The sequence below is a fragment of the Vulpes vulpes genome, chromosome 3 (assembly GCF_048418805.1).
Source record: "Vulpes vulpes isolate BD-2025 chromosome 3, VulVul3, whole genome shotgun sequence".
In the NCBI taxonomy this organism is placed as follows: Eukaryota; Metazoa; Chordata; class Mammalia; order Carnivora; family Canidae; genus Vulpes; species Vulpes vulpes.
Window position 1 is genome coordinate 84,882,755 of NC_132782.1, and position 26,118 is coordinate 84,908,872.

General features: G+C 42.4%; 1 protein-coding gene across 2 annotated transcripts in view; it reads right to left on the bottom strand.

Annotated features, from left to right (window-relative positions):
- Window positions 1-1,304: 1,304 nt before the first annotated feature.
- ARPC1A (actin related protein 2/3 complex subunit 1A) overlaps window positions 1,305-26,118 on the bottom strand; it is a 33,132-nt gene continuing 8,318 nt past the window's right edge. For both annotated transcript variants that reach the window (XM_025986186.2, XM_072753127.1), the window contains exons 3-10: window positions 21,210-21,314; window positions 14,811-15,033; window positions 11,847-11,954; window positions 8,937-9,149; window positions 6,874-6,949; window positions 6,260-6,453; window positions 3,491-3,581; window positions 1,305-1,722 (exon numbers count right to left, since the gene is read on the bottom strand). In XM_025986186.2, coding sequence (XP_025841971.2) covers window positions 1,684-1,722; window positions 3,491-3,581; window positions 6,260-6,453; window positions 6,874-6,949; window positions 8,937-9,149; window positions 11,847-11,954; window positions 14,811-15,033; window positions 21,210-21,314 — 1,049 coding nt within the window. In that variant the 3' untranslated portion in view covers window positions 1,305-1,683. The remainder of the gene's footprint in view (window positions 1,723-3,490; window positions 3,582-6,259; window positions 6,454-6,873; window positions 6,950-8,936; window positions 9,150-11,846; window positions 11,955-14,810; window positions 15,034-21,209; window positions 21,315-26,118) is intronic.

Genomic DNA, 26,118 nt, shown 5'->3' on the forward strand with positions numbered 1-26,118 from the left:
CAGGCCCACCAGGCCAGCCCGATGGCTGCTGAGATTCTCTCCTGGAGCAAAGTAATTTTGCCCCTTTGCAAAATTACTCTTGAGAATAGGTCATAATGTCCTCTGAGAAGCCTGTTACCAGTATTCTCAAACTAGTGGTCTTTGAATCACTGTGAGGCAGGAGGCAAGTTGACCAGACTCAAGTCATTTTGATTTTAGGCTGACCCTTAACTTAAAAGGTCATAAAAAAGAGGAGTCACAAGACCCCACTCCCTCTGGCAGTGAAAGCCATGAAGGTTGGACATTCTTACCAATGCTCCATGTGGGTAATTCTGCAACCCTAAGCAATGGAAGAACTGCCCGATATAAATGATAAACCCAAAGTTAAAGAGTAAGCCCCTCCTGCACAGCTAGCTAATTTTTAAAAACTTCTAAAACCCTTTGTCAGAGGCAAAAGGGCGATGGCGGGCAGGGGCAGGATCCTCTTCCCCATCTGGGAGGAGAGACTGCTACTTTGGAAAGCGGTTCCTTTCTTACTTCTACACTTACTTTGTCCCTTTCTCTAAACGGCTTGCTCTTGAATCCTCTCTCGGGCAAAGCCAAGAACTCTCAACCCTTGCTGAGGGGACTCAACCCACTGAACCTCAACTGCTCCTTCTCCTGGGCCAGGGAGATGAAGAGTATGGCTGTGTCAGGGCTACTCCGTATTTACTTCCTCTGCTAATTATTTATATTTGCACCTCTAAGGTTCGCAGTGTTGGCATGTCAAACTTCCTGTTTAATTATGATGAGAGTAACTGAGTTTGGGCCCAATAATGTTTAGCTGAATGGGTAACGTGTGTCTCCCCTCTCCACACAGCCTGTCCCCGCAGCACCCAGGGTACCTGGCCTCATGGGGCCTCGCAGCCACGGTGTCACTGCTGCCTCGTGAGCACCAGTTGAATGGCCCACGGGCTCTGTCTGCAGCAGCGCTCCGATGCTAGAAGCCAGCATTTAGTAAATGGTTTTTGTCGGAGGGTGGCTCAACTTCAGAAACTTAGAATCTAACATGCTACCATGAAAACTAGTCTATTTTTTTTTAAGATTTTATCTATTTATGAGAGACACAAAGAGAGAGAAGCAGAGATGTAGTCAAAGGGAGAAGCAGGCTTCTTGCAGGGAGCCAGATGTGGGACTCAATCCCAGGTCTCCAGAATCACACCCTGGGCTGAAGGCAGATGCTCAACTGCTGAGCCACCCAGGCATCCCCTAACTAGTCTATCTAATGAAGCATTTGTCCTTATTTTTCTAATAGAAATAGTGTATGTAAGGAAACCAAACCAAACCCACATTCAGTATTTTTATTTAATTGTTTAGCAGACAATTTACATATTTCCCACCCTTTCCTTTAAGTTAGTGTGACAATTTTCCATAATAAACTACTTAAAGAGAAGCTTTGGTCAAGAATGGAATGAAATAGCAAAAACAAAAAAACAAACAAACAAAAAAACCCCCAAATCACTGCTGCTTTTAAAAAACCAACACTGTCACCACTTATATTCAAACAAAAAAACACACAAACGATATTGGCGCCAAACGTGTCTTCAGTGTTTCCTTGCGGCTGGCTCTCCTCACCACCATGCACACGGTGGGGCTGTGTCAGCACATTTGTCAGTTTGTCAGTCTGTCAGTTTGTCATGCTGGATCTGGGAGGCTCACTCAGCTTCACATTATCCGAAGGCCCTGGATGGAAGACTCTAAGGTCTTGAAAATGGAGGAAGAACTCTGAGGGTTAACTGAGGACAGTTCGTCTTTCCCCTCCTGATCCCCCGGCCCCCCAGACTGCCCCCTCTGCCCAAACTGATGTGCAGGCCCTGCACCCCTGAATCTGGAATCTGGCCTAGCTCACCCTGGAGACGCGCTCTCCCAGGCGTGGGCCCCCTGCAGGCCCTCCCAAGCCCTGAGCTCCCCTCCCAGTCCCCACAGGATCTGGACCTGCTCTGGCCTGCATGAGGCCCCAGTGCGGCACCTCCCACCTTCCTCCGTGCCTCCTCACCGAGGTACCGCATTTCACAGGCCACATAGCAGCGGGCCTGGGGCACAACACCCAGGCAGAGGAGATGTGGCCCAAGGACTCAGAGAATAAAGCACAGAGTGTAAATGCCCTGGGAGCTAACTTCATGGGGGCTGCAATGCTCAGGATGGAAAGCACGGCAAGGTGAAAAGGGTGTGTGGGAGGGGCTTTTAGAGGAAGACTGTTTCTCCTGAGTATTCTGGAGGCTTTCTTCCATATTATGTATTTCATCCAAGGAGGGGGGAAAAATCAAACATTATGGAATTGCACAGGTGGGAGCAGAATTCTGTAAACATTTACCTATTTTGGAGGTTAAGAACCAGGAGAAATGAAACTCGAAGGCTTACCCTGGCTCCTCCCCTCTGGTTCCTTATTTTGCCCACTATCCTCCAATCTCCAGGTTACTGTGTTCATTTGTTCCTCCTCAATCTTTCTGGTCTAGCAGCTCGGGGCCAAGCTCCTGTCAGAGGCGGAGGGCACATCCTCCTCACTTGTTCACTGGACTCAACAGCCTCTGCTGGAGCACACAATTGCCCAGGCCACCCACACCTTATAGCCCAGGGTTTCTCTACTTGGCTATGGACCAAATCCTAGTCATCTGCAGACAAGAGCCCAGCCACCTCTCCCTGCCCATGTCATCACCTGTTTCCTAGTTCCACCTTGGGCTTCTGGAGGACCCCCTTACAGCCCCAACCACCGCCAGAGCCTCACACTCACGGCGTGCTTGAGCTCAGCTGCTCTGCTCTTGCAACTCAGACTGCCCCTCACCCCCATGTGCCCCCAAATCCCACTGCACCTGGAGATGTGGCTCAGGCCAATCTCTTCCCTGAAGTGCTGGCAATCTATGCATCACCTCCCCTCAAATTCCTCAATGTAGAAACAGAGGCACTGGCTCCTCTTCTGGAGCTCCACCCCACCCCTACCCCCTCTACTGGACAAGCCCCTTGAGGACTCTTTCACCTCAATATCCTCAATGCCTAGTACTGGGCCTGGTACCCATCAGGCATTTAGTGAATGTTTCCTAGATTAATTAGTGTAAACCACGAAAATATATCTATATAGTTAAATAGACTGGTGCTCAACACATGGCCTGCTACAAAAATAACACTCAATTTTTCCTCCAGGAACAAATAGAGATCTGGAATGATGTATCCCATCTCACTGAGAAAATGTGGTTTTCCCCTAATGGCTTTCAGGTTTTAATTATTATTATTATTTTTTAATAAGCTCTACGCCTGATGTGGGGCTTGAACTCACAACCCCAAGATCGAGTCACATGCTCTGCTGACTGAGCCAGCCTGGCGCCTAGACTCTCAGGTTTTAAAGACAACTACAAACTGATGTTCTATGTTTCTGATGTGCACTGGACTTGACATTTTGTTCCAAGAAACGAGAAAAAGTCTTGTCATCGGAAGAGTTTTAACATAAATAAGATTTCTTATGAAAAGCGGGAAATACCTTGAAATCCCAAATTGTCATGGCTCCATCGATGCCAGTAGTGCAAAATTTGCGACAGTCTTGCTTGTCCACCTCATAAATAGACACTTGACTGAAAAAAAGTAAAAACAAAAGAGAGATTACAGGGTATGTGGTAGGAGTGGGCCCCAACCTCCCTAACAGCATGAGGGCATTTTCTTTTTTCGTGAGGGCATTTTAAGACAACGAATTCCCCATTCCTAAATATCAAGTTGTCCATCGATATTAGGCTGTAGCAACCTGACTCAGAAGATATTCAAATGCATCTCATTACCAGATGTCTAGAAAATCCATGACTGAGACAAGGTTAAAGGTGAGGTGCTGCATTAATTATTGGGACATGAGAGGCGAGACAGGCCAGGCTTCGCCATCCGTAAACTGCCTGAGCACCGAGTGCGGGGAGCACCACAGCAATGACGAAAATGGAAACAGAAACAAACTAGAGGCAGGATGAAGCACGACTGTAATCCAACTGGCTCCAAACAGAAACTCAAATCGTCCTCCCAGACAAGCAGGGTGTAGTAGCCAAGAGCTTGGCTGGTGTATGAAATTACTCATTGTAACCATAAGCAGCACTCAGATGCACAAGATGCCAAGCAAGCAACGCAGGGAAAGAGATGAATGAAACAACTGATCTTAGCCTAATTACCTGAACTTTCTCTCTCTTTTTTAAGATTCTATTTATTGGGACACTTATGTCTCTGCCTCTCTTTCTGTCTCTCATGAATTAAAAAAAAAAAAAAAGATTTTTTTTTAAAGATTTTATTTATTCATTCATCACACACACACACACACACACACACACACACACACACACACACACACATGCAGAGGCAGAGGCAGAGACACAGGCAGAGGGAGAAACAGGCTCCACACAGGGAACCTGACATGGGACTTGATCCTGGGTCTCCAGGATCAGGCCCTGGGCTGAAGGCGGCGCTAAACTGTTGAGCCACCAGAGCTGCCCAAAGATTTTAAATATTAGAGACAGAGTGCAACAGAGATAGCAAGAGAGAGCACAAGTGGAGAGGAGAGGAAGAAACAGGCTCCCTATGAGCAGGGGATCATGACCTGAGCAAAAGGCAGACACTAAACCGACTGAACCACCCGGGTGCCCCTCAAAAAAACTTTCCAGAAAATTTTATAGCTCAATTTTGCTTTCTCTTCTGAAATGTCTAGAACATTCCCTCTAAGGAAGGAGATGGCAAAGCTATGGCACACTATGGCCTGTTTCTATACAGCCTGTGAGCTAAGAACAGCTTTAATCATTTTAAATGGTCATAAAAAAATTAAGACAATTATTTTGTGACATGGAAATTATGTGGAAGTTCAAATTTCAGTGTCCATAAAGTTTTAACAAAAGACACCCATGCACATTTACATACATATTGCCAATGGCTGCTCGCATGCCACAATAGATGTGAGTAGTTGTGACAGAGACTGGCTACCACCCAGAGACTAAAATATTTACTCTCTGGTCCCTTACAGAAAAACTTTGCTGACCTGTTGCTTAAGGGCCAAGAAGACTTAATGACTACAAATAAAAGAGACACGTTGATCTACAAGGGTCTTTTTATTTTTAACAGGAAAGTCTCAAAGATGCAACGAGAGGTATTTACTTCCTGATACACAGTCTGCAGGGAAGCTTCAGAGAAATTCGTAAGAAATAATTTCAAAAGTCATTCAAGATAAAGAAACTTGAAGCACAAGAATGCTTCTGCTATGTCTTCAAGTTATTATTTTTAAGAGAACACAGACATTTCAGCCTATAAAGTCCACGGTCCTTTCTACTGAACATTATGATAAGCACAACCTGCATTTAATAATTGTCTCAAAGAAAGTCTAGAGGTTTCCAATCTTCTTCCCGTTATCATCACTACAGTGAAAGTTTCTTTACACGAAAGGTCTAGTCAAAAAGAGAAAATCCTTTTTTTTTTCTTTTTTAAAGATTTTCTTTATTTATTCATGAGAGACACAGAGAGAGGCAGACTCCTTGCAGGATGCCTGATGTGGGACTCAATCCCAGGACCCCGGGATCACGACCTGACCCAAGGCAGACACTCAACCAACCGCTGAGCCACCCAGGTGCCCTTTCTAAAAAGAGAAAATCTTACGGTACCTAAGTATCAAGAACAGACTACATTTTTCCTTTAGATTTAGAAAAAAATCAAGCTTTCTGGATAAAACACAGTTCATATATACCTGATGAAAAACTGAAGTCTAGAAACTCTTGGTTTTGCCATATGATGTCAAAGAATTCTGTTTCTTTAATTAAATGATCTTCTGACTGGTATATGTTACCTGAAATCCACAGCTGAAATGACAGCTAGAATGACTTTTTTCAGGCAGGGTATAACTAGCTTCCTGTCATGTGTTCACAGACCCCTTTTGTCCAATCAGGGTTTGAAAAAGCAAGCCCCGGGAAGAGGCTGCAGGGACAGGCACAGGAGCTCACACATCTGCTGGGGAATCAGCACTCCTCACAGGGGATGCCCTGCACAACAATGACTGGGTGGGGGCAGCTCACCCTGTCAGCAGTTGAAAGAGCCCACAGTTGGGAAGCTACAGACTCTGCTCTCATTCCTGAGGGAGGAGTATCTGGGCACACAGTACACACAACTCACAGAGGGACCCCAGCAGGAAATAAGGAGGGGAAGAAAGGCATTCTGGTCACCAGACACATATCCACAGACAGTCAGGGCCCCACTACGGGAGGCTCCCGGGGGCCGCAGGGAGCTGGGTGGCACGTACGTGATGCTGTTTTGGTGCAGCGTCTCCAAGGCTGTGTTGCGGTCTTCGGTTGTGGCCCTCTTGTCCATGTTACGGAAGCGCTCCATGGCAGACATGTTGCGCTGGATGCTCTGTTTCGGAATGTCTAGTTTGGAGACGAAGGTCAAGCAGCCGCGGTCATCATAGTTAAAGAGCATTGGGCAGCAGTCATGGCCCTGAAATAAGATCCCAGTTAGGCACCGTAGGGCATGCTGCCCACCTCTTGACCCCTTGACAGAATAGACACCACAGGCACCTCTTATTCCTCTGGGCCAGCTATTCTTTTTCTTCTTCTTTTTTTAAAGATTTTATTTATTTATTCATGAGAGACAGAGAGAGAGGCAGAGACACAGGCAAAGACAGAAGAAGGCTCCCTACAGGGAGCCCGATGCGGGACTTGATCCTAGGACTCCAAGATCATGACCTGAGCCAAAGGCAGATGCTCAACCACTGAGCCACCCAGGTGTCCCCAGACCAGCTATTCTAAAAGGCTGCTCTGGTTGGTGCCAGGGTACAAAGTCGCAGAATGTGTATTGTTCCACTTCTGGAGAATGAAATACAGCATACAACAACGTACAATGAAGAGAAATACTTACTGCCGCTACAACGCTGTTCTCTGAGACAAATGACACACTCAGGAGGGGCAGGAACTCTGTTTTCAGAGTTGAGACCCTGAACACAAGAATAATCATTAAACTGAGGTGGAACAGACCACACAGCTTCTCTATAGACACAACAAATGACAAAAGACCCATTTGTACAGGGGCTCATGCAATATAAATGAAAGCTTATGCTTAAAAGGAGCCCTATGACCTGTCCTTTCAGGAATCTCAAGCATGATGCAGCCCTGGGGTCACCTGTAGAAACAGAGGCCTTTAACGCTCTCTGGCCCTTGCCCCACTGCTTCTGAGGCCCCCACTCATGACAACTGGTCCCCAGCGAGCCCTTATTCTTTCCTATCTCAGTCTTTGCTCCCACCCCTTTACCCACTTGCTGTCTCTTGTTTGTCCAAAGTCCACCCCAGTCTCTGAAGCTCAGCTCTAATTTGATCCCCTTCATGAAGTTTTCCTGGAGCTCTTCACCTAAAGTGGCTTCTCCTCTCTTGGACTACCTAGCCCTCTGGGTGTCACTGTCACTTATGACTGACTGAACACCTTGTCCTTCCATCCTCTCCTTGCCCATGCTCACTGTGGGCTCACACAGGGTGGGTACAAACACCTAGGGGTCTACTCTCTTTTCTCTGCCAGGCACTGGGAGAGGAGCTGGGGCTACCAATGAATACAACAGTCTTGGCCAGCCATGAGCTCATACACAAAAGGGCTGGGGGAGGTGTGTGTATACATGGATACTTAATAGTTACCTGCTCCAGCACCTGGCCAAGAGGTCACACAGACGTGGCAGGCAGACACACTGGTTGATGAATTCGGATCACAGAACTTCATGTAAAAGATGATGCATTTTCAAAACTAACTCTGTCTCAGGAGAGGCTCCCTCACCGGCCCCGCCAATACCACGGAAATTGGATTAAAGTCCTAACACCTTATCTTAAGGCCTTACTGTGGCACATGTGGTTCCCACTACATGAAATTATTTATGTTCGAGAAGGGGAAGGGCAGAGGATGTAACCAGGGCCAGAAAAGCCAAATCATAAATCAATATGAGGGCAGACAGGGGCTTGTAATAAGCATATGCTAAGAGCTTATTATGCAATACAATAAACTGTACACAAGTCAAATAACATGACATCCAACAATGATAAAGAGCTAATTACTGTATCAAATGTATAGCACAGTCCCATTTGTGTTAAAAACAAAAAGATATGTAAGTGCCCGTACATGCATAGAAATCCAGGAGACTACATCATTTATTTGGCGTTAAAAAAAAATAAGATAAACTCAATTCAATCCAGTAAGGAAAAAAATATCCTCTCTGTCATGTCACTTTGTTGTCACTGTACAGCAGGGGGTGCAGAATCACCTGAGGTGACTGGTTCTCAGCACACAGGTAGACAAGTCAGGAAACCTTTAAGGTAGGTGACTTTTAGCTGCTAACAGAAAAGGATTCACCAGGAAAGAACAAACATTCTTAGGGGAAAGAATCCCAATCATCATCTCTCTTCCTAAAGCACATGATGGGCAGATATAAACTCTGACATGTGAGGAGATGCCCAGTGCTCTCCCTAGGGCTGGGCAGGTCCTCCCTCACAGGTGAGTCATTGCAATTCAAGTTCTTCTGGCATACTCCGGAGGAACTGGTATGAGGGTTTTAAGTATTACCGAATGAAACTCCAAATTAATGGAGTCACTGTTCAGTGATGACACAGAGTAAGAACATTATCTCCTACTTAAGGCTGGTGGATGAGATTTACCTGTCGTAAGGGATTCACACTGACAGACAAAACTGGCTACTTGAAGGAACTCTTACCGGCAGCAAACCAGGAGGGTCCTTCAAAGGTTTCTGAAGTGAGACCTAACTCTAAAATTTCTCCAAACAGACATCTAAATGTGTGTCTGTGACTTTAAAGGTGGCCTTGCAGTCCTGGGTTAGATTTTTATGCTCATATCCTGAATGTAATTACACCCAGGGAAGGGAAGACTTAGCCCAGCTAGTGAGACATCCCAACCCACTCCCTAACTCCGAACAAAAGGCAAATACTCACTGCACGCTTTTTGAGGCATCAGCAACAGATACAGTGCTGTCATGGCTGACCCAGGCCAGGCGGCTCCCGCTGGCAGAGAAGCTGACCCCATGCACCCAGCCACCAGTGCCACTGCCACCAAACTCTGACATCAGCTGACCAAAAGGCATCTTGCTGCCCCAGGGTGTACTGGCTGGCTTTTCATCCACTTCTTTAATGTAGGCAGAAAACACTCTGCAGTTTAAGGGGCAGGAAAGAAGGAAAAAAAAAAATCAATGAAAGTATTGTGTATATAGAAACAGGCCACAGGCAGCTGCCCTAAGGTGTCTCAGAATGCAAAGAGATTGATTCTTGACAAGCGAAACATGACAAAGTCACAGTCACAAATCTCTTAAGACCTGGTTCTGAGGGCTGCCTACAGGCCCATCTGAGTCTGGCAAAATGCATACTCAGTTGAAGGGTATACATGGAGACCTATAACGTGTCATGCCCTGCACTAGGGGTGCAGTTCTAGAAGTAATGAACACCAAAGCCCTTCCCCCCCTCCCATCCAGAGCGCATGTTCTGGGGTAGGATCTTGCCATCCCGCCCCTCCCTTGCACTCGCTGACCTTGCTAAGTGAGCACAGCATTCTTTCCTGTCTACTTCACTATCTTTTTCAACACAGTATTCCAGGAAGCCCACACAGTCAAACGGTAGGAGAGGAAACTATCTGCTACGCTGCAATAAACCAATGGCATTAATCCGTTTAAAGAAAGAAAGGGACATCCAAAGAGGAAGCCACGGGAGGCCGGGGAGAGAGTGGGCAGGCTCTCCCTCATGCTGCCATGCTATCAGAGCTCACTGTCTAGTCTTTGTGGCTGGTAGCATCCAGGGTGAAGGAGGGTCCTTTACAGCCTGCTGTCAGCGGTTTTTCTCTCCTCTCTCATTCCATGAAGCTGTGTGTGAGGAGGTTTGGATGCAGAGTCAGGAAGCAGGAGGGAGAAAGAGCAGCTGGGAATCTACCTAGTAGAGCTTTTCTTTAAGAACCTCTGGACTTAAAGACTCCCTAAAATGATCTGGGATATTTGCCTCCAAATGACAATGACAGTAGTAGCTTTGGAAGAGGCAGAGGACTGGAGAGGTGAAGGACACAGTGGGTTATCTGTAAGTTAGAGGACGCGACCTTAGAATCACTGGGCTTTTTTTCATCCAAACAGAGCTGACACACAGTATTACATTAGTTTCAGGTGTACGACATAGTGACCCAACTTCTCTATACCCTATGCCATGCTTCCTGCAAGTATAGCTACCATATGTCACTGTACAACACCCTTGACCATGTTCCCGTTCCTCCTTGTGACTACTCTATAACTGGAAGCCTCTACCTCCCACTCCCCTTTACCTGTTTTGCCCATCCCCTCACCTTCCTTCTCTGGCAACCATCAGTTTATCCTATTTATGAGTCTGAGAATCACTGGGGTTTAAATCAGCATCACAAGAGCCACTGCTCTAGTCATCAGAGGCTGGGACACAATGGGTGGTTCTCAGTCAAAAACCAAACTGACTCTTACCCAAAGGACCACAAATCAAAATTTATTTCTGGAAATAAATATTATCAAAAGAATTGGCAACCCCTTTTTAGAACCAGATTTTTTAGACACAGTCCAATAATCTAAGTGTATGGATCATTCAGTTCCAACTTTTAAGGGAGCTAGAATGACTGGGTAACACATCACAGACAACAAAACTCCTGAATTCTCCCAGACAATGTCTATGCTGTTACACTGGTTCTTACATAGAAAAAACAATCTTTTTCCAGAGTGCCTTGACACTGCTGTATCCCCATTCCACAGCCAAATTTCCACACACATCGTTTTTTTTTTTTAAAGATTTGATTTATTTATTCATGAGAGACAGAGAGAGAGGCAGAGGCAGAGGCAGAGGGCAAAGCAGGCTCCATGTAGGGAGCCTAATGTGGGACTCGATCCCGAGACTCTAGGATCATACCCTGGGCCGAAGGCAGGCGCTAAACCGCTGAGCCACCCAGGGATCCCCTCCACACACATCTTTAAAAAAAACAAACAAACCACCAAATCCTTGGATATTGTTGGATATAATAAATCACAAGCCATGTTTTCTGGAAATTCTCCACATAGCCTACTAAAGAAAGATACATCCCATTTCCCAACCCACCATGTTGTCAATGTGAAGTAACATTTACTTGCTTTTCTTTTGGCTAAGGGGAAAAAAAGCCTTCTTGGCAAAGAATAACTTTAAAAAGCAATTACTCTGTATGAGCTGTAAGAGCCTTACAGCTCTTAGCAAAGTGGCTGTGTTTCTTCTAGCCTCACGCTAACAACAAATAAAAAACTTGAACTGGAAAGGAACAGCAGAGCAGCCCAGGTGGCTCAGCAGTTTAGCGCCGACTTCAGCCCAGGTTGTGATTCTGGAGACCTGGGATCAAGTCCCATGTTGGGCTCCCTGCATGGAGCCTGTTTCTCCCTTGCCTCTCTCTCTCTCTCATGAATAAATAAATAAAATCTTAAAAAAAAAAAAAAGGAACAGCAAATAGTTCAGCACAGCATTGTTCAGCTATGTTTTGTTCATCTTAGCTTCAGCTAGGAATTTGCCAAATCTCTGCCTGGGTTATGAAATGAGAAATAATATCATAGTCTGAGGGCCTCTATACCTCTGCTCCAAACAGGATATTCTGCGTAAAGAAAATTTCCCCGGCCCCACCCTCACAGCTCCCTCCTACTATACCTCCCAGTCCACTTCCTTCCTCCTCTGTGATATCTGTGTTTGCTTTCTTAGATCCCAAGCTCCTTTCACTTCTGAGTCCCTAACAGTGCCTAACACAGTACCTTGCAAAGAAAAGGAACCTGAAAAATACTTGAAAGATGAACAAGGACAGATCAATTCTGTTTGCCAATTCTCATCTGCTCCCACCTGCATTTGAAATCACACGATCCTGCTGCCAGCAAAACATTGTTGGGATGCCAATCCAAGCTGAGGACCGTGGAGCGAATCGGCTTTTTAATGTGCTTGCTTACCCACCTACAAAAGAAGAACATCCATTTCAGTTTATCCACACCTGAAGCCTACCAAAGGGCCTAACAAAGGTGTGCTAGGTGATACACATGTGGCAACCAGGTTTTCGCCAGAGAGGAAGGCATAGGGGAAGAGGAGCCATAAATAGTCCTTTCTGTTCTTTTAGGCTTTGACATTCTTATCACAGCAGTCCATTCTGAACTTTCCTGGCAACCAGGGGATCCCCAGGAGTAACTATATTTATGGATTAACTCTGGATACTGCCTGTGGAGTTTCAGATTACATGTGACTTTAACCTTTAAAATAAAATACGTGGTTTGAAATGACTTAGATTTTTTTTTTAATAAAGATGCAGCGACCTGTGATTTCATTTTGGGTTAAGTCTGGCTTGTAAAATAGCTCAATTTCCTTACTACGTCTCTGTGAAGCTGTGAATTACTATTTTCACAGAGAAATCACAACCGAGAAAATCACAACCTCTTATGGGAGGTTCTAACTGATACTCTAGCTCCACTTGAAAGTTTTTTTTCTGGGGATCCCTGGGTGGCTCAGTGGCTTAGCGCCTGCCTTCGGCCCAGAGCATGATCCTGGAGTCCCGGGATGGAATCCCACATCGGGGTCCCTGCATTGAGCCTGCTTCTCCCTCTGCTTTCCCTCTTCCCTGTGTCTCTCATGAATAAATAAATAAAATCTTAAAAAAAAAAAAAGTTTTTTTCTGTCTAAGATCAGTCCTTACTCTGGCTTCACTAATTCAGTTTCTACCCCTAAATTGCTGTTTAAAAATCAATCATGTTCTGCTGTTTAGGAGCTGAGAGACTGGGGCAACTGGGTGCTCAGCTGGTTAAGCATCTGCCTTTGGCTCGAGTTGTGATCCCAGGGTCCTAGGATCGAGTCCCGCATTGGTTCCCTGCTCAATAGGAAGTCTGCTTCTCCCTTTCCTTCTGCCCCTTCTTGTGCTGACTCTCAAAAACAAAACAAAACAAAATAACCCCCCCAAAACAAAACAAAAAACAACAAAAAAACAAACCTTAAAAAAAAAAAAAAGCCAAGGAGCTGTCATATCAAGCCAAATACCCATCCTTAAATGTCAAATTACTTTTTCACAAACTTTCTCTTAGGAACCTAAAAAATTTCCTTTTGAAAAATACATAATATTCTGACTTGCTTATTATGTAGTTACTTTAAAGGTTTTTATTTAAATTTTTTTAGATTTTATTTATTTGACACAGAGTACACAAGTGGGGTGGGGGGGAGCAGCAGAGGGAAAAGGAGGCTCCGCATGGAGCTGGGAGTCCTATATGGGGGTTGATTCCAGGACCCCCAGCATCATAACCTGAGCCAAAAGCAGATAGATCCTTTTTTTTTTTTTTTAATAGGAGCAGTAGCAACTGTAGGAAGTAGCTACCACTTCTTTTTTTTTTTTTTAAAGATTTTATTTATTTATTCATAGAGACACATGGGTAGGGGGTGGTGAGAGAGAGGCAGAGGGAGAAGCAGGCCCCATGCAGGGAGCCCAAGTGGGACTTGATCCTGGGTCTTCAGGATCACACCCCAGGCTGCAGGGGGCGCTACACCGCTGCGCCACCAGGGCTGCCCAGCAGATAGATCCTTAACCAACTTAAACACCCAGGCACCCCTCTTAAAGGCTTTTAGAGATGATTTTTAAGTATTCACATCACTCCAATGAAATGTTGTTCTACAGCTGAGAAACTCCCCTGAACACGTCTTCTCCAAATGACAATACCTTATACTATAGAACAGACCAATTTACCTACATTTGAGATTTTTTGTCAGTGAATAAAAATGTGAGCAATTGCTGAGACTAAATGTTACCTAGGAAGGGAAGTTTTTTATCTACTCATTACAGCGAGTCTCCTAAAATGATTTTTGGCAGACAACATTTTGTTAGACTAATTTTTACACATACTTGAAAGAAAAATGCAGGTCTTAAATTCCTAATTTAATCTTGCTGCAAATTCACAGACTTTCTTTCCAAAGAACTAAAATTTCTGAGATTTCACTGAATTTCACAAAACATAATATAATCCATTCCTGTCACTGTTTCAGCAGAAAGCAAACAGTAACACTAACATAAAGAGTAATGTGTACTCTGCTATTTTTATTGGAAATACAAACACTGCCAGATTAGTACTGAATGACAATTCCACGTTGAAGGCTATTTACCACCCTTTGTGAATGCATGCCAGATAGAGTCGTTTTCTTATCAAAATAAGCGAGAAGGATTAGTTAAAATAAGTTACTTAGCCATAAAATCAATCTCTGTATTTTGAGTGCTCAGCTACAAGTGATTTATAACAAAAAGTACAACAGGCTGACTATGGTTCCAAGACTTCGGTCAATTTTTACTTCAACAGTTTAAATGAATAAAATATTATTCCAAGACAGATTTGGTTAGCCAATAAATCGTAAAGGAGTACAGTGTTATCTGTAGAAATCTTCAGAAGATATTTTAAGTAGATAGTGAGGAAAAAAATTACTCAAGTCATGCATGGCAATGTCAAGTTTATGATTTCCCCATAAGAGTAAGAAAACAATGTGGGCAGCACAGAATGAGAAGAGTAACATCTTACAGAACATGCCAGTTAGGAGATCAGAAAATGGGGCTACAGGTCTGTATTGACATGAGAAACATGGGAGATTTGACTGAATGTAGCATGGAAGAAGGAAAAATGCTCAGAGGAAATGGAGATCTTCAGAGGAGAAAAAAAAAATCTCCAGATGAGGAAAAACTGAAGTTATAGTCAAGCCTTCACCCAGTGCCTCAAGAAGTCACCAGAGAACACAGTGCTCCAAATGTAGAATTCCACTGAGAGAAATAAAAAATACTCAGATATTGCTCACCAGTCATTTTCAGACTCGAAGTAACAAACAGAAATGAGTCGTGCTCCGCTTCCCACAGCAAATTTGTTCTCTAGCGGAGACCACTTGACAAAAGTCGCTGCACGATTAATTCTCAGGATCACCAGGGTTGGCTTCCAGACACCATCTTTCTGACTCCAGACATAGGCATTGCGGTCTGCCCCACAAGTGACGATGCGGTCACTTTTGGGAGCCCAGTCGATACCTGCAAGTGAGAAGCAGTGTCATGTGCTTTGCCTGGCCAATGACAAGAGACATGAAACAGCCAGGTGGGTACTGCCGGCAGGGCTAGCTGTGGGCATGGGATCTTCCTCCCCAGTCCCATCCTTTCCCCCATCTAGGGTCCTGATCATCATTTCACACAAGGCAAGGTTTGTCTGTAAAGTTCGAAAACAGGATCCTCCATGAAGCCAGGTAGAATAGAGCTGTTTTAGGATTGTGGAGATTACAAAACTAAACAGGGGCATTCTACTATCCATTCAAAGGTTTCTCAAGTTACCTGGTATAAAAACCTTCTCCCCCAACCTTTTATTAGATTTGTGTGTGTGGGGGGGGGGGGGGGGTTTAAAAGTACCTTTATTCATTAACAGACCTCACTCCATGATATTAACTAAAAATCTGCTACATGACATCTAAATAAAACAACATCGGGATAAACTAATCTTCAGTAAACAGAGAGAAAAATGTAAATTGTGACTCATTATATATTCTTCTGAGGGTCACTGTCATTTAACCTAAATACCTTTTCTGTATGATACAGGTTCTAGAAAGAGTCCTTGAGTATCTCTGCATCTAAACTAGGAAAAGATCTAAATATGTGTCTGAATATAAGGTTTACTTTTCATATTTGACCAGATTTTTACTTATTTGGTGGCTGTGAGGGATCTCAAAGTCATTATCAGTTTGTTACATATCCAGAGTAAAATCTGCTATGTCTCATTTTATAGTTACATGATGAAGTATTTCCTATAAATATAATTCCACATTGAATACACAGAAATGTCACTAATATATAGATATATATATATATTTTTTTAAGTAGGCTCATGTCCAACACAGGGCTTGAACTCACAACCCTGAGGTCAGGGTCTGAGTCAGATATTTAACTGACTGAGCCATCCATGTGTCCCAACTAATAAATTCTTATTAACCATTAAAATATTAATCATTAACATTCTTAACATGTAAACGGAAAAAGGATGAATGAAAATCAAAGTTTCCATTGGTCATAACTCACAGTGACTTTAGTTGTATGAAGAGTTCATTCATTCTTTCACCTACAGGAATAGTCTGCTCAATTATTTGTATCACTGAGGGGAAAAAGATATGGGGGACTGTATTCTAAGTAATGTATACTTTGTAAATCCATTAATTATAGGATAGTTTTGCAGCCCTCTTTATTGGATTTTAAGTTTTATTTTTAACTACAAAAGCAATACCCACAAAGAAACATCACAAAGGGATGTGCAGGAGGTAAACAAAGCCCCACCTCCATTCTCATGTACATATACATTTCTCCCCCAAAATGATATTAATATTATGACAAACATTTTCTACTCCCTTTTATAAATTAGTACCGGTTACAGATTATTTCAGAACAGTGATCTATCATAATTCCCTAAAACATCTCATTGTTGAATGTTTTGTTAGTCTCCAATCATTTATTAAAATAGATAACATTGAAAAAAAATAGATAACAATGGAATAAACATTCAGGAACACACTTTTTTGTTCTGGTTAAAATGATCTCCCTATGATAAATTCCCCAAAGTGTTATGCAAAATATTGTTATTTTTATGAAATGTGTTGTTTTCTTAACTTGATTACAAGTTTCTTGACAATTGGAAGCAAGTCTTTGAAACTACTATGGTGGGCAGACCCTAGGGAAATCCCTTCCCTGTGGGTATGGGCAGGACCTGTGACTTGCTTCTAACCAATGGAATGCTGGAAAGATGATTAGATGTACACAATTAGTGGACAAGATTACACGAATCTTACAGCTGCTACGAAATGAATTCTATCACCAACAACCTGAAGGAGCTTGGAAGTGGATCCTTCCCTTGGTCAAGCCTCTGATGAGAACTCATCCCTGACTGACAGCTTGATTACAACTTGTGAGACCCTAAGTCGGGGTCCCAGGTAAGCCATGCCCAGCTACTTGACCCACAAAAATTGTGAGATAATCAATGTGTTTTGGTTAGGCTGGTAATTTGTAGTATTTGTTACACAGCAAAGAAAACAAATGGGTCCCCTAATATCCAAGATACCACCTTGTAATGAGAAAGCTCAGTGATTTTGTGATGATTTTGACAATCTAAAATTTTACCCTTTATTCCATATGATCACCATGCTGATTAAACACCTACATGTTTGATGAGAATTCCTGAGGTGTTTAAGCATGAGGCATTTAAAAAAAAATCAATAGATTCATACTCTAAAAAAATAGAAAGGACCGTCTTCTGCTTTGTTTCATACTTATAGTCTACTGCTATAATTTTCATTTAAATATGGAGGCTGTAAAAAGGGTCATAGCTGGGATGCCTGGGTGGATCAGCAGTTGAGCATCTGCCTTTGGCTCAGTGTGTGATCCTGGGGTCCAGGATCAAGTCCCACATTGGGCTCCCTGCATGGAGCCTGCTTCTCCCTCTGCCTATGTCTCTGCCTCTCTCTGTGTGTCTCTCATGAATAAATAAGTGAAATCTTAAAAACAAACAAAACAAAACAAAACCCAAACTATTGTATTTGTTATTATTGAAAAGAAGAGTTCTTATCTTTAAAGAAGAGTCCTTCTCTTTTGAAGACACAAACTGAAATATGAAATGATACAGTGTCTGGGATGTGCTTCCAAACTGTACAAGGAGGAGAAAAAAAAACTGTACAAGGTTGGCTGTGAGGTGGTAACTGCTGAATCTCGGTGATGGTGGGTATACTACATTATTCTGCCTTTTTAATGTTATCTGTTTAAAATGTCCATAGTAAGATGTTTTTTGAAGAGTGATCACTTTTAACACACACACAAAAAAGAAACTCAAAGAAACAAACACCAGGGCTCTGATATCTTTGATGTTAACCATACTCTTTTTCTCTGTAGTACCGACTGGTCTTTTCTTCTAGAAATCTTCAGAAGATTTTTTTTTCCCCTGTAGTTACTATCTTTCTGAGAAAATATGTTTGATCCTTGGTCCCTTGCCACAGTTATATTTAGATTTTTCCAACAACAGTTTTTTCAGATCTAAAAAAAATGTCATTTGAGCATTTGGATGAAAACAGGCCCAAGTTCAAAGAATTTCAAAAGAGAAGCCGAAGAGAAAAAAGAACATGACTAGTATTTCACTTTTTTTGGCTATTTCTTTGGCCTTTACTTTAGCCTTTTCTCACTTTAAAGTACTTCCTTTTTATTTTTTTTTAAGATTTTATTTATTTATTTATTCATGAAAGCGAGAGAAAGCAAGAGAGAGAGAGAGAGAGAGAGAGGCAGAGACACAGGCAGAGAGAGCAACAGTCCCCATGCAAGGAGCCCGACGTGGGACTCGATCCCAGGTCTCCAGGGTCACACCCTGGGCTTAAGGCAGTGCTAAACTGCTGAGCCACCCGGGTTGCCCTTAAAAGTACTTCCTAACGGGGATCCCTGGGTGGCTCAGCGGTTTATTTTTTTATTTTTAATTTTTTTAAATTTTTTAATTTACTTATGATAGTCACAGAGAGAGAGAGAGAGAGGCAGAGACACAGGCAGAGGGAGAAGCAGGCTTCATGCACCGGGAGCCCGATGTGGGATTCAATCCCGGGTCTCCAGGATCACACCCTGGGCCAAAGGCAGGCGCCAAACCGCTGCATTTTTTTTTCTGTTTTTTTTTTTTTTTTAATTTTTTTATGGCTCAGCGGTTTAACACCTGCCTTCGGCCCAGGGCGTGATCCTGGAGGCCCAGGATCGAGTCCCACGTCGGGCTCCCTGCATGGGGCCTGCTTCTCCTTCTCTGTGTGTCTCTCATGAATAAATAAAATCTTAAAAAAACAAAACAAAACAAAAACCCCCACAGTACTTCCTAACACTAAAATTCCAATTTAAAATATGAATGTTGGGCAGCCCTGGTGGCCCAGCGGTTTAGCGCCGCCTGCAGCCTAGGGCATGATCCTGGAGACCCTGGATCGAGTCCCACATCGGGCTCCCTGCATGGTGCCTGCTTCTCCTTCTGCCTGTGTCTCTGCCTCTCTGTGTGTGTGTGTGTCTCTATGAATAAATAAATTTTATTTATTTATTTTTGAATAAATAAATTTTAAAAAAAATATGAATGTTCTTATTTTTAGGCCACACGGCCACTGGCAAGCGAATGTAAAGAAAATAGGCTAAACCTAATAGAAATAAGGTCATGGGAAAGCAATAGTAACAAAAATAGAAATTATAAATTATATCTTTCATGCTGGCTCAGTAATATAGTCAGTTAGCTCCTGATGCTCACTAACATCACATTCAAATCACTGGTAAAAACAAGAAGGGATGGTCATGAGTTTCTGCAGGAGAATATAATGGAAAGGATGCAAGTCAAAACATGCTGTTTTTCCCTGGTTGGCGGAAGGATATCTTTAAGCTCATTAGTATATGTTGGCAGTTTAGAGGTAAAATTCCAGGGTCACAACTTAAAAAAAAAAAAAAAAAAATCATTATCAGTTGCTTTGCCACCCACTTGAGAGCAAACGTCACTGCAAAGAGAGGGAAAATCCAAGACTACAGTGAGAAATTTATAATTGAAAAGTTATGAATAAGTTGTGACATGCTTGACCGAACTATTCAAAGCAAGAGGCTAAATCAACTCTGCCAGAAAATGGATAAAGAAAAAATAATAATGGTAAGGATCAAGGAACAAGAATTCTTTCTGAACAGAATAGTAAGTGGATATGTCCTTTTAAAAATAGCCCAGTATCACTTCACAAAAAAAGCAATTCATTCTCTTGAAATTTAGTATCAGGATTTGGTTCACTGAATTCTGCAAACCATTACAGAAACTGTTTTTATCTCTTACTCTTCCAACCTCCCTTATTTAACACCTGCTTAATGAAACTCGGCACTGCTCTGGTCGCCATCTTTATCCTTCTAGTCATCGATAGTTTTTGTCAAAGATGAAAGCTAATGTACACTTGGGAATCTGCCTTAGAGTTAATGCTTTAAGATCCTCTCCTCTATGAATCAACAAGGAAAAAAAAAAAAAACTCAATGGAAAAATGGTCAGGAATAATGAACAGTTAAGTCTGAGAAAGAAACCCAGTTGGCTAATAAACATCAAAAAATATGCTCAACTTTTCTATTAATCAGGAAAATGCAACTTCTAGAGACACACCTTTCACTCATCAGACCATCTGATCAAATAAAGTATGTGTGGGATGGGGGAAATAAGCACTCCCATACAGGGGGGCCAGGATGCAGGCAATATGACCATGCCTAGTAAAGTTGAGGATGTGCACACCCCGGTGGTACAACAAATTTGCCATATGCAAACATTCACGCATGCACAAAGAGATCTGCACAAGGATGCTCGATTTAGCACTTCACTATAATAAGGAAAAACTGCAAAGAGCCTAACTGTCCTTCAGTGGAGAAAACAGAGTAAATAAACAGTGGTTAAAAGGAATAAACTTGATCCACATAGAGCTTAGGAACAACATGAACGCAAAAGCAAGCTGGAGATGCACATGATGCCATTTATATAGCACTTTAACACACCAGCCAAAAGTACTAAAGATTACATATGAATATGTATATGTGTATGTAAAAGTATTAAAAATGAACTGTGACAATGTCATAGCAAATTACAGACTGCTTCAGGGGGACAGGAACAGGACTGGTGGTGGGAGGGACTGTACCATAATCTCGAATAATACTCCTATTTATATTATTAAAGCTCTGTTTCTTGGCAGTTGTTAATTCCAGGTGGTGGTAATGTGAGTGCTTGTTACATTACTCTTTGTCCTTTTCAATATTTTGGAATATCTTCCTCGCCCCACAAACAACATACAGAAAGCTTCTGGAAGACACTGCATCCCCTCAGCACTTGAGAACACAATGTGGCTTACGTTTTCACACAGCTGATGCCTTAGATGTCTAGTTTTCACTTTCTCATCTCATCACCTCATCTAAGCTCTTCACTCCTTAGAGTAGGATAAGTGTTTTCCATATACTAGTGGAGTGCAGGGGACCAGCTGGGCTAAAAGAAGCACTTAAAAACTGAGATCACTATGACGATATTTTCTCAAGTTTTCTAAATAAAACTCAGTAAATGCTGCACAACTTTAAATATTGTGGCAGACTTACTTTAACAGGCTCTTTACTGAATGGAAGAGTGCTTGATTTGCAAGTATCACACTAAGCTCACGGTTGTCTTTCTTTACCTGTGATGTGTCCGTTGTGCTCCTTAAGTTCATGAGCTTTTACCCACTGGCTCCCGTTCTTCTTATAGATGTGGACTTCATGATTATTGGGGCTAAGAGCAATCTCTGGAGAGAAAAAGTCAACAGTTAACACCTAAAGTTGAAACTGTTACCAAGAAAGTATAGTTTGTTTTTTTTTTAAGATTTTTCTTTATTTAAGTCATCTCTATACTCAATATGGGGCTCAAATTCATGACCCCAAGATCAAGAGTTGCATGCTCCACCAAATGAGCCAGCCAGGTATCCCAAAGGTCAGCATTTTAAAACTAGGTTCAAGGGAAGGACTAAGAAATGTTTTTAAAAAATGGTTCCCAGGACATCTGGGTGGCTCAGTGGCTGAGCATCTGCCTTCAGCTCAGGGTGTGATCCCGGGGTCCAGGGATCAAGTCCCGCATCAGGCTCCCCTGTGGGGAGTCTGCTTCTCCCTTTGCCTCTCTCTCTCTCATGAATAAATAAATAAAATCTTTAAAAAAAGTTCCTAATATTCACCCCGAAAAATTCCTTTTTTTAAAAAAATATTTTATTTATTTATTCATGAGAGACACACAGAGAGAGAGAGAGAGAGGCACAGACACAGGCAGAGGGAGAAGCAGGCTCCATGCAGGAAACCCGACGCGGGACTTGATCCCGGGTCTCCAGGATCACACCCTGGACTGAAGGCGGTGCTAAACCACTGAGCCACCCGGGCTGCCTAAAAAATTCCTTTTATGATTTTTACCTCTACTTGGAAACCATATTTTAAAATGTTTTGCAGAAAACTTGAATTTAAAAATTCATTTTATTGGGACGCCTGGATGGCTCAGTGGTTGAGTGTCTGCCTTCAGCTCAGGTCCTGATCCTGGGATCCAGGATCGTGTCCCACATCAGCCTCCTTGTGGGGAGCCTGCTTCTCCCTCTGTCTCTGCCTCTCTCTCTCACTCTCTCTGTGTCTCTCATGAATAAACAAACAAAATCTTAAAAATAAAAAAATAAAAATTCATTTTATTAAAGATATATACCATTGTTAAGATTCTAACTAGTAAGAATTAAACAATGTTATCATACTTTGGTGATATAATTTTTAACCCATAGTAAATATATATGACATTTTATTTTAGTTCACCTGTCCAACATTATTAGCAATAAATATTTACTTTCTATTACAATTTCTGAAACATTGACAATAGCTGTTTTCATTACTGCTACATGGACCCAGGTTGGAACCATTAATTTATCAAAAAAACCCTTGATTCTGCTCATATAATACATCAAAGCTTTCCTTTATAATAAAGCCAGTATGAATCGCAAAATTAAAAAAAAATTTTTTTTAAAGATTTATTTATTCATGAGAGACACAGAGAGAGGCGGAGACATAGGCAGAGAGAGAAGGAGGCTCCCTGCGGGTAGCCCAATGAGGAACTCCATCCTAGGACCCCAGAATCATGACTGAACCAAAGGCAGACGCTCAACCACTGATCCACCCAGGTACCCCTAAAATTGTTTTTTTTTTTTTAATTTTTATTTATTTATGATAGTCACAGAGAGAGAGAGGCAGAGACACAGGCAGAGGGAGAAGCAGGCTCCATGCACCGGGAGCCCGATGTGGGATTCGATCCCAGGTCTCCAGGATCGTGTCCTGGGCCAAAGGCAGGCGCCAAACCGCTGTGCCACCCAGGGATCCCCTTAAAATTGTTTTTTAAGAGAAATCTCTTGGATCGATTTGAAATATTAAGAATATACATATATATGATAGATTTCATTTAAATTTATATTGATTTTTCCTCCTTTATAGTTCACTCATTAAAACAAACAAACAAAAAAGGGTGCCTGGGTGGCTCAGATCATGATCCCAGGGTCCTAGGATTGAGCCCTATATCACGCTCCTTGCTCATCAGGGAGTCTGCTTCTCTTTCCCCCTCTCTGCTTGTTCTTTCTGTCTCTATCAAATGAATAAAGTATTAAAACAAAACAAAAAGAAAAACAGTTTTTTTAAAAAAATATTTATTTATTCATGAGAGATCCAGAAAGAGAGGCAGAGACACAGGCAGAGGGGGAAGCAGGCTCCATGCAAGGAGCCCAATGTGGGACTTGATCCTGGGACCCGAGGACCATGCTCTGGGCTAAAGGCAGGTGCTAACCTGTTGAGCCACCCAGGCATCCCCAAAACACTGATTTCTTAAAATTAAAATTAGGATCTATGATCCAGACTTTTCTTTTTTTTAAAGGTTTATTTATTTATTCATGATAGACATAGAGAGAGAGAGAGAGAGACAGAGAGACCCAGGCAGAGGGAGAAGCAGGCTCCATGCCAGGAGCCTGACGCGGCACTCGATCCCGGGACTCCAGGATCGCGCCCTGGGCCAAAGGCAGGCGCCAAACCGCTGAGCCATCCAGGAATCCCCTGATCCACACTTTAGAGCAATCATTTACTAGCTCCCACCTTCTACTCTATTACCTTTCCTTTCCCTCCTTAGGAAAGTTAACATCTGTTTTACAAATGAAACTGTGGAACCAGATAAGTATCTAGCTCTAAAATCCTAAGTATTTAAGTACTTTCTCAAAATCAGTTATACATATTTCCCTAAATTTCTAAGATGCTCACAGGGATTTCAAAAGTCAAATCCAAATCTAAACCTCAAAAATGCTACAAATTTTAAATTATAACAAAAATCTAACTTAAAATATTAAGTTTATCAGGTAGTTTGAGAACAATATGAACTTTGTACTAAAAATAATTGGAAATACTCCAAAAACCCATTTTTCCATGGGAACATAGAGACAGAAGACATAGGAAACTCAGCTATAAAGCTCTGTGAGATGATCACAAAACAGAAGCTTTAGATTTACCATCTTGTTAAGTTTCAATCTACATGGTAGATTGAAAGCAATCTCTATCAAATTCTCAATTTGTTTTGCAGAAATTAATAAGCTGACCCTTAAATTCATATGGAAATGCAAGGGGCCTAGAAGAGCCAGAAGAATCTTGAGAAAGAAACACAAAGTTGGAACTCACACTTTGCAATTACAAAACTTACTACAAAGCTACAGTAACCAAGACAATGTGGTCCTGACATTAGGATAGACATAAGATCAATGGAACAGAATTGAGAGTTCAATAAACCTTCACATTTACACTCAATTTATTATTGACAAGGGTACCAAGACAGTTCAGTGAGGAGAAAGTAGCCTTTAACAAATGGTGTTGGGACAACTGGAGAGTCACATTCAAAAGGATGAATGGGCCCCCTACTTCACATCTTATATAAAACAGCAGGGCCGCTCCACAAAATGTTAAACATAGTTACCATATGACCCAGAAATTCAACTCCTAGGTATAAACTCAAGGGAAATGAAAACTGGTATGTGAATGTTCACAGCAGCATTATTCATAATAGCCAAAAAGTGGTAACAGCTCCATGTCCATCCAACTAATGAATAAACTGATGAAAATATGGTATGTCTAGGGGGTGCCTGGGTGGCTCAGTTGGTTAGGCATCTGGCTCTTGATTTCGGATCAGGTCATGATCTCAGGTTGGGGGTCTATCTCACAAGTTGGACTGCACTCAGCAGGGAGTTTGCTTGAAGATTCTCCTCCCCGCCCTTCCCCTAACTTGGATTTGTGCACACACAGTCTCTCTAAAATAGATAAATCTCAAAAAAAAAAAAAAAAAAAAAAAAAGAAGTATGTCTGTACAGTATTATTCGACTATAAAAGGGAATAAAGTACTTGTACATGGAACAACATGGATAAACCTTGAAACATTATAGTCAATGAAAGAAGCTAGATGGAAAAAGCCACATATTGTATGATTCCACTTGTACAAATGTCCAGAATATGCAAATCCATGCAGACAAGAATGAGTAGTTGCTGAAGACTTGAAGTTGTTTTTTTTTTTTTTAAGATTTTATTTATTAATTCATGAGAGACATGGGGGGGGGGGAGAGCAGAGACATAGGCAGAGGGAAAGGCAGGTTTCCCGCAGACAGGTGGATGCAGGACTCAATCTCAGAACCCCGGGGTTGTGACCCGAGGCAAAGGTAGCCACACAACCACTGAGCCACCCAGGCACCCAAGACTGGATGTTTTTTTTGTTTTGTTTTGTTTAAGATTTTATTTATCCGTTCATGAGATACACAGAGAGAGGGAGAGAGAGGCAGAGACACAGGCAGAAGGAGAAGCAGGCTCCATGCAGGGAGCCCGATGTGGGACTCGATCTCAGGCCTTCAGGATCACGCCCTGGGCCGAAGGCAGGCGCTAAACCACTGAGCCACCCAGGGATCCCCAAGACTGGAAGTTTTGAGCAAAACTTCTAATGGGTAATAACTGCTAATGTCTTTTTTTGTTTTTTAAAGACTTTATTTATTTATTAATGAGAGATACCGAGAGAGAGGCAGAGAGAGAAGCAGGCTCCATGCAGGGAGCCCAACGTGGGACTCGATCCCGGGTCTCCAGGATCACACCCTGGGCCGAAGGCAGGCGCCAAACTGCTGAGCCACCCAGGTGTCCCAGTCTTTTTGGAGTGACAGAAAATACTCTGAAACTAGATAGTATTATTTCATAACTGTGAATATATTAAAAACTGCTCACACATCTTTTAAATGGGTGAATTTTATGTTATGCAAATTATATCTCAATAAAGCTTTATTTTAAAGAAGTGAATATAATTTAAGTTTAAAAAATAAAGGGATCCCTGGGTGGCGCAGCGGTTTAGCGCCTGCCTTTGGCCCAGGGCGCGATCCTGGAGACCCGGGATCGAATCCCACGTCGGGCTCCCGGTGCATGGAGCCTGCTTCTCCCTCTGCGTATGTCTCTGCCTCTCTCTTTCTCTCTATCATAAATTAAAAAAAAAAAAAAAGTTTTAAAATAACTTATGGGCATACTACTACACTT